Raw genomic sequence first — 17,521 nt, forward strand, 5'->3', positions numbered from 1 at the left:
TAGTGTATCATTGTCAAAGAGTTCCCTGCGTCGTGTCACTCTTATGAAGTGTACTTCAGGAGCCAGATAGAGGCGAGGGATACAAGAGGAAGAAGGAGTGCCTTCTCAAAAGCTATCGCCATAACAACACTGCCCCATCTCTCGGCGAGGTGACATTTCACTTTGGCCCGGCGGCCGCTCCCTGCGGTGCCGCTCTGATCCTGCCTCTGAGGGGGCATATGCACGTGTGTGTGTGTGTGTGTGTGTGAGCATGCACGTACGCCTGTCCTCATTAGAGGTGCATGGCGACGATGGGGGGGGCGTGGCCCCGATCACACATGTACAGCGCGTCAAAGCAGGGCCGCTGCCGTGCGTGTGCATGTGTGTGTAGTGTTGCTTTTCCCCCTGACAAACACTATATCTTGTTACCATCTTCCACCCAGCCCCACCCTCCATCTCTCCTCCTCCTGCTCCCTCGGGTCGCCATATTTAGATCACGCGACAAAAACACACACACTCACACATGCACACCACCTGCCTGCCTACACATGCACACACACACACACACACACACACACCAGTCAAGATGGCAGTGATCAGACTCGCCAAGCAACGCCAAAAACAAGCAACACTGAGAAGAAATGCTAATACAGTACAGTAGGGCTGTCGATCAATTACAATACTTCATCGTGATTAATCACATTTTGTCCATAGTTTACTCATACTTAATCACAATCAATGGTAAAGAGAAAGAAGATTTTATCTATAATAAGTAGGGATGTAAATCTCTTTGTGGTAAACGATGCGAACGATTAGATACACGCGTTAAGATACGATTCAAAAATGTTTACAATTATTTTAAAAAACAGACCCATACATACATTGTAGAAACAAGACAATTCCATTCCACTCCATACGATTCAACAGTTACATTTGTTGATGTAGACGTGCAGATGAGAAGTTCAGGCGCAATTAAAAAAAAAAAAAACACACAATTTTTTTTTAAATTAAATCATTTCTAAATAACTACATCAAATTTTATGTAAACGGATATCACTTTTGGAAATATGGGCCATTATTTTATTCCAAAAAATAATATAGTTAGAAATCCTCCAGTTTTTGCATGTTTAATGCGAGTGGCGACTGGTCCCACTTTGTTTGACACTCCACAGATAGACTACTATACTTTGTTTTTCCCCTTTTCTTTCACCTCATATTTGGTGCCAAATACTCATACTATGTGGGAATGCGTAAAGGTAAGATTTGATAATGTTATTGAGTACTAATGTGCATATTTGTGCAGCGCACCACTCTGAAAAACAAAGCCCAGGCTCATACTGGTGGATGGTGGGTCTGTATTCATTCCGTGCTTTTACTTTAATGTTGTTCCTGTCATAGTTTTACACAATACATACTAAATAAGATTAAGTGGAACGTACGTATGTTTTGCTGATGTGTTGAAAAGCTAGCTCGTTGTTAATGCTGTTCAGTCATAATCACATTGACACAAGCCCCCAAGTAGCTGTCCTCGGCTATGCCTACCGGTAACGCCGAGCTTGTAACCCAAATTTTAGTTTGCAGTTCAAAGCAAAAAATCAGCCGAGAGACAGCTTGCATCTCAAAAACACTTGTTAGTTGTAACAGTCGTATGTCAATGTACCGCTGTATGAATAAAATTAAAAATACCGTCAGTGCTCCAGTACCTTCTCATTTCTCTCTGGCAGTTTCCAACGACAAATCAACTCACAACGACAGTAGGTACAAATAACTTTGGTCTTGTTGCAAGAGCCATCTGCCAGGGCTTTGAAGCTCCACCTACCATTCAAAATATCCTTTTCTTTCTCCTTTTCTGCGGCTCCACATCCACTGTGGCGTTTCCTCAAACTATGGTGTGGGCCGAGGGTCAAACAGGACGTGCGCACATTAATGGTGTGTCAAAAAAATAGTGCCACTCAAGCAAATTTCCGTTAACTTTGCCAGCCCTAATATAAAGATAACAATGTTTGATGTCACACGGCATCATGTTGGATGCCATCTTTTGTTTGGAATACTACACTTGCCATCATGAAATGATGAGGCCGAACTGAGTCACGAATTACAAAAAAGGGTGAAAGGTCAAGTGAAAGCTTCCAGAGCTCGTTGCCGTGGTGACATTGGCGGTTTGTTTGAAAACAACAGCAAAGGGGAGAATTTGACGTTTTGGCATTTCTTATACAGTGGAACCTCGGTTTTTGTTATTAATTCATTCCAAAATTTGTTTATGGCGGTAACTTGGCTCCAGACCCGACCGTGATAAGTGAAGTTCCGCCAAGTAGGATTCCTTATCTCTAAATGGAATATTTTGGTAGTTAGAGCAAAGAAAACCTAAATATGTTTTTTCACATGATTAGAAATAACACCCCATAGTCACCTTTACAGTTCTACTACCCAATATAGTCGATGAAAGAAGAAAAACAAGACATCTAGGACATTATATAGACTCACATGTTAGCAATGGCAAGGTTCCGTGTTGTTTCCTTTTTTTACTTCCTGTTCTGGACAGGACATCCTGCAGTGTCTATTGTCTCATCAGTGTAACATTACTGACACCTAGTGACCAGTATAGAATACAACATATTATCACATCTTTGAATGTGTTTTCTGAATGCTCTGAATTAATATATTTTTGAAAAAGCGTTTATAGAGTAAGCCACGAAATTCGAAGCGCAAGGTGGCGAGGGATTACTGTAATCTGTTACAGACACACACAAAAATATTAACAAAAAATACATTTTATAGAGAATAATTATAGTTTTTCATGCAAAAAACAATGTGAAATAAATATAAATGAGGAATGATTGGAACTTATTGTTGAATGCGGACTTCCTGCACAACCTGGTGTGATTAAGTTCAATATTGTTTCTCACCTTCTGCATCAAATTGCTGGCTTTTGCCCCATGGTGGGTTATTTAGCAGTCACAATGAATAAAAAATGCTCGGACAGTGACTCTGCAACGTGTAGGGTGCTTTGTTTGGGCACTCGATTTGGCAGAACGATACATTTCCGATATGACAACATTTAGGCAAATATTTTAGACAAAAAGAGAATAATACGGTAAGTGGGGCACATGAAAAGCGATGTCTGACTGTACAGTGAAGTTACAAATCAATCATACAGTGGGCACATTTTTCTTTGGTGATGGTGATTACTGGCAATGATACAAGAAAGTACCCGAGGACTGAAAGATGTTTTCTTGTGATTTCAATAAAAGCACCTTTTTTTTAACTTTACTTACATTTTACTTTAATTGAATTTAGATGAAAAATGTTCAGACACATTGGCCATATGCTCAGTCTGAGCCATTCAAACCTTGCGACCCTTATGAAGGATAAAGATGCTATATGATCAAGTGAAAGGATCTGCTCCTATTACAGATGTCCGATAATATCGGTGGGCTGATATTATCGGCCCAATATTGGCAAAAATGTGATATTAGTAAATATCGGTATCGGGTTTTTTCCTGATAACGACAACCTATTTTAAAAAATGCTGTATGGATTGATATTTTAATGTTCCCATGGCCAGGAGGACACATAGAGTTCATACAGTGCAAGCCCACCTCATTTGCGCTTTCCACAGGCTCTTGTGTCCCTGTCCGCTCTGACTGTGCTAAGTCCGCTAGCACCCCACGTTAGCATCTGGGACGCTAGCTGTTAGCCATGCTGCAGTGAAGCCAATAAGCTGCACTCCCTGAAGGTATTTAAGCAAATTTGGCAAACATGGCAAAATGAAGTAAAATACAAATATAAGGCATTCAGAAAAAGTATTCAAAGATGCTGCGATGATTTGTAGTATTCTACAAATACAACAGGCATTTATTGCAACATTGAATAATCTCACAACAGGCACAACAATCCCTAACACGCGCTACCGTTGCTCACGCCTAAGCATGGGCCGGTTACTGGTTTCAATGTATACCACGGTATGATAAAGTCAAGGTTTCAAAATCGATAAAATAGTCCGTCATACAGTCCTACGGTATGAGAGAAAGTGGAGGTCGAGTGCAGCCGCTATGTGGAAATACATTTTCAGGTCTTGTGTTATTCCTTGTCGTCGGAACTGGGCTTCTATGTGCTGAAACCACGGGCATGAGCTGTGTTGTCAAAAGTCGGCAACTTCGGCAACCATTACAGCATAGCTAGCACTGGTGTGGACCACTCTATCCTCCTCAAATGTTTGGCTCGGACCGTTAACCTTCATAGGTCCGTTTTTCAGTGGTTCAAGTCATATTTGACAGACAGGACTTTTGCTGTCACACTTAATGATTTTGTGTCTTCCATTGCTCCACTGTCTTCTGGTGTGCCACAGGGATCCATCTTGGACCAGTACTGTTTTCTTTATATTTCTTACCCCTAAGTTCAGTTATTGACAAGCACCACCTTTTCTTTCATTTCTATGCCGACGACCTCCAACTCTACTTATCAGTTGTTCCAAACAATCCCAACTCACTGGATTCCATTTTTAACTGCATTGGCGACATCAAGAAGCGACTGTCACACATTTTTTTACATTTCAAAACTGAATGCGTTGTATTTGGATCACATTTGCTCACTGGTGCTGTCCTCGATCTGGGCTCTCTCGCCCTTACTGTAAATCTGAGGTTAGTATCTGGGTGTTAAGTTTGACAGCTACCTGAACTTTGACAAACAAATTGGTTCTGTCGTTGGAGCTACTTTTTTCAAGCCCTGCCTTCTAGTCGGTGAGATCTTGAAATGTCCATGCTCGTGTTCATTAGTTCTGGAAATGGATTACTGGAACGCCCTGTATGTTGGTGTCAACCAGTCCTTACTCAACCGTTTACAACCGGTGCAAAATGCTGCTGCGCGGCTTTTGACCAACTCTCGCAGACAGGAGCCGCATTACTCCAGTTCTGCGCACTCTGTACCGGCTTCCAGTCCGTTTCAGAGTTGATTTTAAACTTTCAGTGTTGGTTTTTAAGGCAATTCAGGGTGCTGCGGCATCTTATTTATGTGAGCTTTTAAGCATTCATCGCCCCAGCAGAGCTCTGCGGTCTCCCAACCAACAGCTGCTTGAGGTCCCTCGGTCCAATTACAGACAGTAGGGTGATCGGTCCTTTTCTGTAGCTGGACTCAGGCTTTGGAACGTCTTACCTGTTGAATTGCGGACCATGACTGGCTTACATTTGTTTCAGCCAAAACTTAAGGCTCATTTATAACAAACTGCATTTGGTACATAAGAGCATCGTGACACTTTTATTTATTTTTCTTTTTTTTATACTTTATCTATTGTTTTATTCTATTCTTCCTGTGTTTTTTTTTTTGCTGGAGGAGTGTAAAGGTGACTATAGGGGTGTTATTTCATATCTAGAGGGCTCTACTCATGTTAAAAAAAACCTATTTAGAAGGTCATAAGCAGCTTTTCCATGCTCTAATTACCAAAATATTCCATTTATAAATTAGGAATCCGACTTGGCGGAAATTCACTTATCACAGCCGCAATAAACGTGGGATTACGTAAATCCAAATTCGGCCATAAATGTGTAACTAAAGTGAAGCCCCTGAAAATACAATGTAAGGTTTCTTCCCGCACGCTAAGCTAAAATGCTAAACAATACATACTGTACATATGTACATATGCCATAGCGCACTGTTTATTTCTTCTTCTTTCGGCAGAATAAGAAAAAGGTTAACCTCTCAACTCACCCAGTGAGCACGACCACAAAGTCCATGACGTTCCAGCCGTTGCGCAGGTACGAGCCCTTGTGGAGGGCGAACCCCAGCGCCAGGATCTTGATCCCCGACTCGAAGCAGAAGATGGCGATGAAGTAGGGCTCCGTGTCCTCCTGCAGGAAGCGTGATCGGGAAGTGAAGAAGACAGAGGATGGATGGAGAGGTATAGCTGTTGCGTGCACGTTACCAATCGCTCAGACAGAGGCGTCTTGTCGCCGTCGGGGAGGTGCTGCTCCAGCGCCAGCACGATGCAGTTTGCAATGATCGTGGTGAGGATCATCCACTCGAAGGGAGTGCAGCTGCAGTTAAGGCCACAAACACTTCTGCGCACTTGACACGTTAACATCATTCACTCACACGCTGCGACGCTTTCTGAACTCTCTACTGCCTCTACTGGCCACAGATGGTAATGCCATTCACACTCTCTACCAGAAACACTCTCATTCTCGAGGAACGGGCATGCAAAAGTCAACATGAAATTTGAAATACAACATTTGTTAAACACACTGATGGAGATTGCCTGCTTTTGCAGCGCTCAAGTGTGTTTGCATGTGTTGTGATGTGATGTGTGTGTGTGTGTGTGTATATCCATGCCTGAGTAATGTCCGCCGGAGGCTCTGCGATGACTGGATACGTCCAGACAGATCAAGCCTGCGCCTAATTGGTCAGTCATTATCCTGTTAGCTTAGCGCGGGTGCGCACCAGACTTGACACTGACCCCATGGCCGTAGGACGGCCTAAGTGCATGTGCACGTGCACGCTGGATGTGAGAGGATGAGACAGGTTGGCAGTGTGGCGTGCATGCTAACACACACACACACACACACACAATAAATGGGCTGGGTCAGAACCTTGTGACAGTGTGTGCTTACCGTGCGACCTTTTAGGAGCTTCTTGATGTAGTTTTTTTGATTTGGAATCCCTGCACGGTGACAATACGGTGTGTGCCCGTGCATGAGTGTGTATGTGGTGGCTACATGCTAGCCCGCTTTAGCATCTATTATTCAGTAGACACTCTGCTGGCCTGACAAGCGGCTGAAAGCAGGAGGTATTAATCCCTCAGTGTGCGTGTGTGTGTGTGTGTGTGTGTGTGTGTGTGTGCTCTCACTGGTTTCCGCCCATTCCTTCTTCTCCCTCCAGTGTTGCTTCATGCATATGTGGACTGTTGTATACTTCTTGTGTATCGCTCACTACAATGGACTCTTGAGATGCTAAATGCTGCAACCACGATAATTCCAATAAAACGGTCTGGAAATGCTCTGAGTTTATGGCTAAACCATGTACTGTTTCATCCCTTATCATCATGTTACAAGTATACAGTAAGCCCACGTTTCTCAGTTCCGGACCCCACGGTGATAAGTGAATTTCTGCAATGTAGTACTCCATCTTTGTAAATAAAATATTTTCAGAGTGAGAGTATGGAAAAGCTGTTTACGACCTTCTAAATACACTTTAAAACATTATTAGAGCCCTCTAGGCGTGAAATATAGTCAACTTTACACTCGTACTACCCAAACGGTAGACATAATAAGACATAAATAAGACATAATAAACTCACACTTGTTAGCATCGGGAGAATTTGTTGTTGTTATACTTCCGTTTTGTGTACAGTACTTTCTGCGGTGGTTATTGTCTCACCAATGGAACATTCCAGACACCTAGTGACCAATGTAGGATACTACATATCCCAACGTGTATGTCGATGTGTTATGACTAGAGCCCGATTAATCGGGCCGATTATAACGTATCATCGATTAATCAATATTGGTGAATATGTAACTGATATATTAACTTTTTTTGCTGTGCAGATATTCTGTCGCTCTATTCCAGTGTGTCTCTCTGTGCTGCTCCGTGCCCGGGTACCTGGCCCCTCCCCCTCACACACAAAAACACAGCGAGCCGCTCCGACTGCCTCACTCACTCGGCCGCAGGTGACGAACGGCGAAACAAACTACATTTTATTACACCATGGTAAGCTGTGATTGTGTAAAAGAATATAACGGCCCGTCAGGGAGAACATTCTAGTTATTTCTAGGCACGTTGTAGAGAGAGTATTACAGTTTTTGAACGTCGTGTAAGTTGCATTTTGGTGAGATAAACGAAAATAGATGCAACTCTTAAGTCACATGTCCACCATTATTTAATATAAAACTATTGTGCGGCGTTACGCACTTCACTTCATACTTCCATGCAGGGTTTACAGGGGCGCATATATTCACCAGTTGATGTCTTCATGAAAATCATTTTCAAAATGTTCCATGTCATGTATTTAAATGTAATTTCATTAGAGCTGCCAAAAATAGCGCTTTAACGGCGGTAACTAATTAATTTCAATAATTACGTTAAACTTTTTTGAGTAATTAACGCATTCGCATCATAGCAAGCCAGAGCTCTAATTATGATGACAGACGGCGGCACAGTGTAGCTCCCTACACAGTCTGACGCTCTTTTATAACTTTATTCTGACCTGAAGACATCAACAGCAGTGCAATTCCAACACCATATATGCACTCCAACTCCAAACAAACACGTCTGTAGTCCATTCATCATTGCAGCGACACTTCCTCACTCAGACCGCGAGACGCATTCACTGACCTTCCGAACATCACAACAATGTTTTATAATGTGTGTATATGTGGTCTAAATCAACAGAAATGCAAAAAAAAACAATAAGTGGATATTCTTATCACTCACTTTGTAACTCTTCATGCGGAAGTACAACTTGCTGCATTCAAGTATGCTCGGAAATCCCAGAAAATACTCTTAACATGTGATTTCAACTTAAATGACGTGCTGTCTTTGAACTCCTCATTGCTCATAATAACACAGTTAAATCATGCACTAGTTGAAAAACACCTGACATTAGCCTATCTAGTATCACTTTCAGTCCAATGCTGCCACTTGTTCTTATTTTGAAATGATCAACTATAGTACACGTTTCTATGCGAACGACCAAACTGCATTAAATGTATATATTTTCATTAGACAGGCAGAGGGGAAGAGTAAGGTGTGGAGGCGTTACGTTAGATGCAACATGTCAGTGTGCAAGTTAGCCAGGGCTCCAGCACCAGCAAAGCAAAGAACACTACAAGTTTGTGGCAACAGCTAAAAGGAAATCACAAAGAGGCACGTCCTTATGTTGACAGTCTTACTAATTAAACGTCCTTATTTTACTTTAGTCGTCTTCTGCTTCTTTATGCTGAATGGTATTGTAAGAATCTATGTTCATGTGCAGTATACTGTATATCCTGTGTATATCAATGCTCTTATTTCATATATCGGACAAAATATTGGATATCAACTTTTTTCAGTCCCCGATATCGGCATTGGCCTCAAAAATTTCTTATCGGTTGGGCTCTAGTTTTGAATACCTTATATTTGTTTTTTTAGTTCATTTTGCCATCTTTATGCTTGAAAATGCTTCATTTAGGCAAAAACTGTAAAATTTGCTTCAATATATAGTGCTCAAAAAAATTTGAGGAACACTTTGAAAACACATCAGATCTAAACTGGGGGAAAATGATGTTGAATATCTTTCCTGATAATAAGTGGGTGATGTATTAGTAACAAAATGATGCCACATAATTTGATAGAAATGAAAATGATCACCCTATAGAGGGGGGAAATCAAAGACACCCCAAAAATGAAAGTGAAAAAATGATGCAGCAGACTGGTCCATTTAGCTAAAATGTCATTGTAGCAACTCAAAATGATTCTCAGTAGTTTGTGTGGCCCCCACGTGCTTGTACGCATGCCTGATAACGTCGGGGCATGCTCCTAATGAAACTACGGATGGTGTCCTGGGGGATCTCCTCCCAGATCTGGACCAGGGCATCACTGCGGTACCTGGACGCATGGAGGAGATTCCAGGAGACAGGTAGTTACTCCAGGAGAGCTGGACACGGCCGTAGTAGGCCCTTCAACTCTCAGCAGGATCGGTATCTGCTCCTTTGTGCAAGGAGGAACAGGATGAGCACTGCCAGAGCCCTACAAAATGACCTCCAGCAGGCCACTGGTGTGAATGTTTCTGACCAAACAATCAGAAACAGGCTCCATGAGGGTGGCCTGAAGGCCCGACGTCCTGTATTGGGCCCTGTGCTCACTGCCCAGCACCGTAGAGCTCGATTGGCATTTGCCATAGACCACCAGAATTGGCAACTACACCACTGGTGCCCTGTGCTCTTCACTGATGAGAGCAAGTTCAACCTGAGCACATGCGACAGACGTGAAAGGGTCTGGAGATGCCGTGGAGAACGTTATGCTGCCTGCAACATCATTCAGCATGACCGGTTTGGTGGTGGGTCAGTGATGGTCTGGGGAGGCATATCCCTGGAAGGACGCACAGACCTCTACAGGTTAGATAACGGCACCCTGCCTGCTATTAGGTATCGGGATACCTAATTCTGATACCAAGTTCTGACTAATAACAGGCCGTATGCAACCACAAAACAGCATGATTTATTCACATATTATTGAAAAACCGTGATAAAGAGTGAAACAGCTAAATTCGAAGCGCGATGTGGCAAGGCACGACTGTCCAGCACAAGTCTGATCCCCCTGAGGTCGAGCGACTTGGAAACCAAACAAGTTTCTTGTGAAAAATACGCTTCTAAAGTCGCACAAAAGTTTTGCGTGACGTATATCACACAAGAGTTTTTTATTGGCCCAGAGCGCATTCTAGAACTAGAATGAAACAAGAAAGCTAAGAAAACATAAAAAACATCAACTTGAAAGAGGAGGAGGAAGGAGGAAAAGTTGAACACCTGAACAGACTCTCCTCTTCTTTCCCGGTGCCTAAATGGAAAAAAAAATCCCTCCTGATTCTGCTGGCAGTCCAGAAAATTTCCCTTATTTTCAAAGCTGTTTATTTTTACATGCCCACAGTAAATGTGAAGCTGCCCATCAACTATTTGGATTCCAGGCATAGTTTGGGGCTCTTTTGAAAGCTCAAAAAGCTGAATTTGATCCCCCGAAGACAGAGTCTGTCAGAGTGCCACTGGTATACATGAAGATTAGTTTGAATACATTGAAAAAGAAGGATTTTTAAAAAGTTTGCCCCTACCTTTTTTGGAAAAATAACTGTTTTGGTGGTGTGGACTGGAAAACACTATGAGGCCATCGCTTTAGTCCTTTGTGTAATCCCATTTTAAGTTTGACAAATAATGTGTTAGGTATCTAAAGTTATGATCGGGTGTTCCACGTGTGTGCAATTTGGGGACACTAAAATAAATAAAGACAAAACAACTTCCAAGGCGCATTGATGCACCATTGACGACCAATCCACACCTGGTTTTCCCTTACTCCATGATGCAGGAGTTAGCTGTGTTTTATAGGGGTGTCACGAGATACCCAACTAACGAGACGAGACGGTGCACGATATCGGGTCCACGAGAACGAGGCGAGGCGAGATTTTAACATTAATTCGAACATATTCGGCCTCATTGGTGTTGATGGGCTCACTTTGCTTATTATTAATATTCCCATACGGGGCTATGGCATTTGGCTTTGCAATCATCTTTTCTAGTACATTACCTTGCATGAGGTTCCCTTGCTGCATTGTGTGTGTGCGTGCGTGTGTGTATGCTTGCCCCCCCCCCACACACACACACACACAAAGCAACTGTATAACGGACAAGAGGTCTCACTCCGTTGTTCTATGGAACACTATTGTTCTATGAAGCATGTAGGTGCTGAAACTAACGCACAGAGTGAACTCTCTTCCTGCCTGTTTGGAGGCGAGAGACAAGGAAAACAGACACTCACGCACATGGCAATCTATTCATTTATCGTGTGATTCATTAGAGGCAGTTTTTTTTTTCAGAATGACAACTCTTGTCACAGATCTTGTGCCACCAGTAGTGTTTCTCATTGGCTATTCAATGCATCAGTTCTCCTTAAGATTGAATGTAATTGGGCTACTGTACGTACGTTGTGGGAGACTTATTTGCGGTGGGAATACTGTGAGGCTTCCGTGGTGAGCTGCATTTAGTTTGGTGCTGGCGACAGGTCCAACATTGGTCCTGGAATGCTGCCTGTCAGCTGAATCCCGGCAAAATATGCTTTGTAATGATATACAACTTGTAAAACCTCGGTTATGTCATTGCAACATGAAGTGGTTGAACGTATACAACTGCACATCTACAGCCGCATGGGTTTGTTTTAGCCTGTTTATCAAATGAAATATATCACATTGGCACTTGAATCCTTTGTTTTTTTAGTGTGGGTCCCTCAGTGGAAAACGTTTGGATCTTCTTGCCGTTATAGTTTACATTGGAAGTCATCAGATGTGTCTAGTGAGTGAACCCAAGATATCGTGTTTTTTTTTTCTTCTGATGCATGATTACATTTTTATTCTCCCCACCCTCCAAAAAAGTGTCTCCTATTTCAGGAACGTGTGAAATGGTATTACTACCTTTCACAATATCTTCTTCAAAGTACGACACTTTTATACTTCTGGCAGTGTCTCACTTACTTTTACACTTGTATGACAGTTAAGAATGTTAAAATGTGACTTAAAAACAATAAAGCAGAACGGCCACAGCTTGACCCTGAAACAGACCAATTCTAATCACGTGTCTTTGGCCATAAAAGTTAAATATATTTGTGTTGGAGCGTCCACTGTACTTTTGGTGTGCATGCACACACAGCGGGCACACACAGGCGCTAACAAACAAAAAAACATGCGCTAACAAACATCCTGCAGCCTCCTGCTAGCTCAGCAACCGTAAAGCTGTCAGGAGAACTGATGACCGACCAGACCACACACACACACACACCCACAGTTCACCTTCGCCACAAATCTTAAAAGCATCCGTCCGCCCATGTCGCTTACTGAGCGCACACACACACAAAGTGCACTTACTTTGGTCACATTGTTCGTACGCCGTCTACAGCTGCCCAACAGAAGCGCGCGCGCACACACGCACACAAACACACACACACTTTCCCTGCTTCCTTATCAATAACGTATCAATATGTTTTAGCTTTAGGAGCACCGTTATGACTTTTCTTCCACATCATCTGCCTCACAACTTCAGCTCCGAACATCAGGACTTTACAAGTGTTCAGCAGCGAGGACAAGCATGACATCAGCACCTTCTACATTAGTCACAGCACGCACATACACACATACACACACACTCGTGCTTGCATTCAATGCTGCTGCAGTGACTCATCAAGCCACAAAATCTTTCTCACACACACACACACACACACACACACACACACACACGGCCATGCACCCTCTCTCATCAAGACACATAAGGTAATCCCTCCTTTATCACAGGGACCCGACCGTGATAAGTGAATAACAGAGAGGTATAATTTGTTGTTTAAATCAAATATTTACTGATTTTAAGCATAGAAAACCTGTTTAGCACCTTCTAAATACGGGTTTGAACATTACTAGGGCCCTTTAGAAATGAAATAACACCCCAATAGTCACCTTTACTCTTCTCCTACCCTATATAGTAGACATAATAACAGAAAGAATATAGACTCACAAACATGAGCGTTGTTGCTTGTTCCATAGTTTCACGTTCTTGTTGGGTTTTTTAACTTCCGGTTTTGAACTTCCTGTAGTGGCTGTTCATCAAGTAGTGTAATGTAACATTACTGACACCTGGTGACCAGTGTAGAACACTACGTAGCACAGCGTGTCTTCTTATACGTGTTTTCTTATACAGTAATCCCTTGTCGTGGTTAATTGTTTCCAGACTGGGCCGTGATAAGTAACTTTTGATGCCAAGTATGATTTCATTTGAATAGATGGAATATCGTAGTCATGGCATAGAAAACCTGGTTGACCTTTTAAATACGGTTTTTAACATTATTAGAGCCCTCAAGACATGAAATAACACTCCTATGGTCACCTTTATATTTGTATTACCAAATATAGGAGATTTAATCAGCGAAATTAAGACATATTAGACATTAATAAGATAACAGACTCACACGTTAGCAGTTCTTTGTTGTTGTTTTCTGGATAGCGTATTTCCCGTGTACTTCCTTGTGGCTTTAAATGGCTTTACACTATAGGCCATGTAAGACGTGCAAACTTCTGCTCGAGCAGTGTCACAGTGTTTCCTAGGGAATCTTAGTAACAAATCGGGTGCATGTCTCACCGAACAACTTCACCTAGTGACCGATGTAGAATACAGTACTGAAGTCACAATTACAACGCTTCTTCTGCCTTGCTTGTGTAGTTTAGTCTTATTCATTTAATTAGTTCATTTAGCCATTTTTATGCTTGAAAATGCTTAAAGGGGACCTATTATGCTTTTCCTCTTTTCTGACCTATAAATGTTGTTACAATGTTGTATTCTCATGTTAAACGATGCCAACATGTCAGATAATGAGGTATGCACATTTAGAAGTGAGACCTGAAAGCAGTTTTGGACGGCTCTGCACGCTGTTTTTTTTTAACACCGAGTTCCATTGACTGGCATGCCCAGCACCCCCGCTCTGCATCTCTCTGTTTACGGTGTTAGCACGTCCAGCAATGGCTCCCAGGATATGTTTGTTCAGGTGTGCCTAATACCAACACCGCCAAAGTGTTGCTGAAGGCCGTAGCCTTTCCAACATTACTTGGTCGTGTTGAAGAGTCAGAAGAGCAAGCTGTAAGTAACAATCTATCAGTGTCCTAATCGGACAAAAGAGGTTCTGCAGCTGTGCGGAAGTCCTTGTGAGCGCTTGGGAGTGTGACCAATCACAGCGGAGTGGGGTGGAGTAAATTACACAGACCGTTTGGGCGGGAGGCAGGAAACACTGCAGGAAGAGGTGCAGAGTCTGGAAGATCTAGAAAGCTTTTTGTGCGGGTTATCGTGTGTAGCTGCTCTATAGGCGTCCCGAACTCAATGCAGAGGCCTGAAAGTTAGTTTAACAGGTCCCCTTTAATTTAGCCCAAGAATAAGTACACTAATAATAGGCCATATTCAACCACAAAACAGTGATCATTCATTCATTCATTCATTTTTGAAAACCTGTGCTAGTTGGGAATGAGGTCCTGCCCCAAATGGAGGAGTTCAAGTATCTCAAGGTCTTGTTCACGAGTGAGGGAAGGTTGGAGCGTGAGGTCGATAGGCAGATCGTCACAGCATCTGCAGTAGTGCGGTCGCTGTACCGGACCGTCGTGGTGAAGAGGGAGCTGAGCCGAAAGGCAAAGCTTTCAATTTACTGGTCCAGCTATGTTCCCACCCTCACCTATGGTCATGAGCTTAGGTGGCTGGACTCACCTAAGAGATAGGGTGAGGAGCTCAGACATCAGAGTAGAACCGCTGCTCCTTCACATAGAGGAGAGCCAGTTGAGGTGGGTCAGGCATCCTGTCCGGATGCTTCCCAGACGCCTCCCTGGTGAGGTGTTCCAGGCATGCCAGCCGGGAGAAGGCCCTGGGGCAGACCTAGGACACGCTGGAGGGATTATGTCTCACAGGTGGCCTGGGAACGCCTTGGTGTCCTCCCGGTGGAGCAGCAGGAGGTGGCCGGGGACTGGGAAGTCTGGGCTTCCCTACTGAGACTGCTGCCCCCGCGACCCGGACCCGGATAAGCGGCGGAGGAAAATGGATGGGCGGAAGGTAAACCTGTGCTATAACGAGGGAGTGATAATCAAGTCGGAATAAAATTATTCAAATTAATATCCATAACATGCCCAAATCATTAGCAGAGCTGTCAGTGTGATCTGCCACATGTTAACCTTTTAAAGCTCTTAGCTCTGCCTGCACGCCCAATCCTCCCTTTTTGTGTTTTTAATCCATTTTACGCTGAGCCGTACCGCCGCCTCAATGAGGAGTCGTCAGCCCGTCATCGCGCGCGAACGTTAAATCCGCATTACACCGGATCAGCCGGTGGCAGAAAAGAAGCAAAAATGTCCGTCCCCGCTGGTTCCGCCTTGCGGGGATTTGAAAAACCGATCTCATCTCTCCGCCATGACGCTCACTTCCCAGGTGAGCCAGGAGGGAGGTGCGCATCCGTGCGTGCTTCAAATAATTAAGCCAAGTGCTGAGCTCCTCAGCGCCAAATAGTTAATTAAAAGCTGTGTGTGTGTGTGTGTGTGTGTGTGTGTGTGTGTGTGTGTGTGTGTGTCCAGAGGATTAAAGACTGTAATTATTATAACTATGGCCTCTTTTTTTCCCCTCACACATATTCTCCTGGTGCCTTCCCGTGCGCACACAAGTTGAAATGAGTCAACGTTAAAGTTGAGTGAAACGCAGAACGATAGACAGCACTGACGGGTGGGACGTACAATACAGTTGCCATGGTAACCGTGCCAATTCCGCTTCATCCAACAACAATCTGTAAATCCACACCCTAGGAATTCTGGGGGGAAAAAAATCATGTTGCGCCCAACATGATTTTTTCCCCCGTCCCCTTTTTTATTGTTTCATAATTACCTATTTTTGGGAGACCTTGGAATTGTCCTACCCCCCCCCCCCAAAAAAATGGTGCCCCTCTCGACACCGCTTCCAATATTTGGCCTGGCGTCACTGCGCCGGCATGTACTCGTGAGACATTCGGTGACATCGACGTCGCGCCCTCGTCGCCTCATAACAGACGACCCCTAACCCTGCGGATGTGAGGCTGTTATTGATGTTGTGACCCCGGACAATGTCGTGATAGACTGAGCGGACACACACCACTGAGTGGACACAGTTATCCAGAAGGAGGACTATCTTGTTTTATGAGTTCCAATATTGTATTATTTTTCTTATTATTATTCATATTATTCATATTATTTCCTTGCCACAATGCTGTGGTGTATTGGAAGTGTGTTATCCTTGATGCTGGAATTTAGGCGGCGCTTTTTGTAAGCCCGACATGGGAACACACCCTTTTGTCTGTGTATCTTAATGCTAATGAGCTGTGTTTCTCCAAGAAGCGCTATTGTGTACTCTCTCCACTTTTTACATACAGTAAACCCTCGCCACTTCGCACTTTGAATTTAGTGGCTTCACTCTATCGCTGCTGTTAAAAAATATATAATATATAATGAATAAATCATGCATGCGACCTATTATTAGTAAAAAAAAAAAAGAAAACGTGCATATTTAAGTAAATTTTAAAGGGATAGTTCGGGAAAAAAACCTCAAACCTCGCAAAACGCTCGGCGTTATATCTGTCCCCCGCCGTATCCCTGCGCACTGTCGCCTGTGCCTTCCTGTGAATGTGACGAAGACACTCGCACCTTCTTCCACTGTGTAACAAGATGGCCGCGGCTCTCCGTCGCAGAAGTAGATGCGAGCGTCTTCGGCACATACACACGAACGCACAGGCCTTCTTTTGAGAAGGCATTTTTGTGATGCAAATGTATGAAACTTTTGAACGCATATTGTTTTTAAAAGCCAAACTCTTTACTTAGTTGTCCCCAGCAGCTAAGTGGAACTACGTTCTTCATCACAGAAATCTGACCAGAACTGGATTTGGAAGACCAAGTGGGGGGTAAGTCTCTGTTATTGAACTACAATGCTGATGGGGATGTCATACAACTTCATGTCAAAAAATCCAAACTATCCCTTTAAATGAAGCATTTTCAAGCATAATAATGTCTAATGAAGTAAAATACAAATATAAGGCATTCAGAAGACACATTCAAAGATGCTGTGATGATATGTAGTATTCCATACTGGTCACTAGGTGTCAGTAATATTACTGTAAAGTTGGGTGAGACACACAAGCACCAGACTTGATCGCCGGAACTACAGGCTTTTATTGCAGGTTTGAATGATCTCACAGCAGGAACAATAATCCCTAACACGGGCTACCCGACGACACTTCCTGTCCACCCCACCCACCCCCCAACTCAGCTCCCAATGGAACA

The 17,521-nt window shown here is 43.3% G+C and overlaps 1 protein-coding gene across 19 annotated transcripts in view; it reads right to left on the reverse strand.

Moving 5' to 3' along the window:
* The window catches only part of cacna1ab (calcium channel, voltage-dependent, P/Q type, alpha 1A subunit, b), a 144,367-nt gene that overhangs the window by 96,551 nt on the left and 30,295 nt on the right, over nucleotides 1-17,521 (reverse strand). For all 19 annotated transcript variants that reach the window (XM_054778959.1, XM_054778958.1, XM_054778951.1 and 16 more), the window contains exons 3-4: nucleotides 5,897-6,002; nucleotides 5,683-5,822 (exon numbers count right to left, since the gene is read on the reverse strand). In XM_054778959.1, the coding sequence (XP_054634934.1) occupies nucleotides 5,683-5,822; nucleotides 5,897-6,002 (246 nt within the window). The remainder of the gene's footprint in view (nucleotides 1-5,682; nucleotides 5,823-5,896; nucleotides 6,003-17,521) is intronic.

Source organism: Dunckerocampus dactyliophorus, chromosome 6, assembly GCF_027744805.1.
Source record: "Dunckerocampus dactyliophorus isolate RoL2022-P2 chromosome 6, RoL_Ddac_1.1, whole genome shotgun sequence".
NCBI classification, from domain to species: Eukaryota; Metazoa; Chordata; class Actinopteri; order Syngnathiformes; family Syngnathidae; genus Dunckerocampus; species Dunckerocampus dactyliophorus.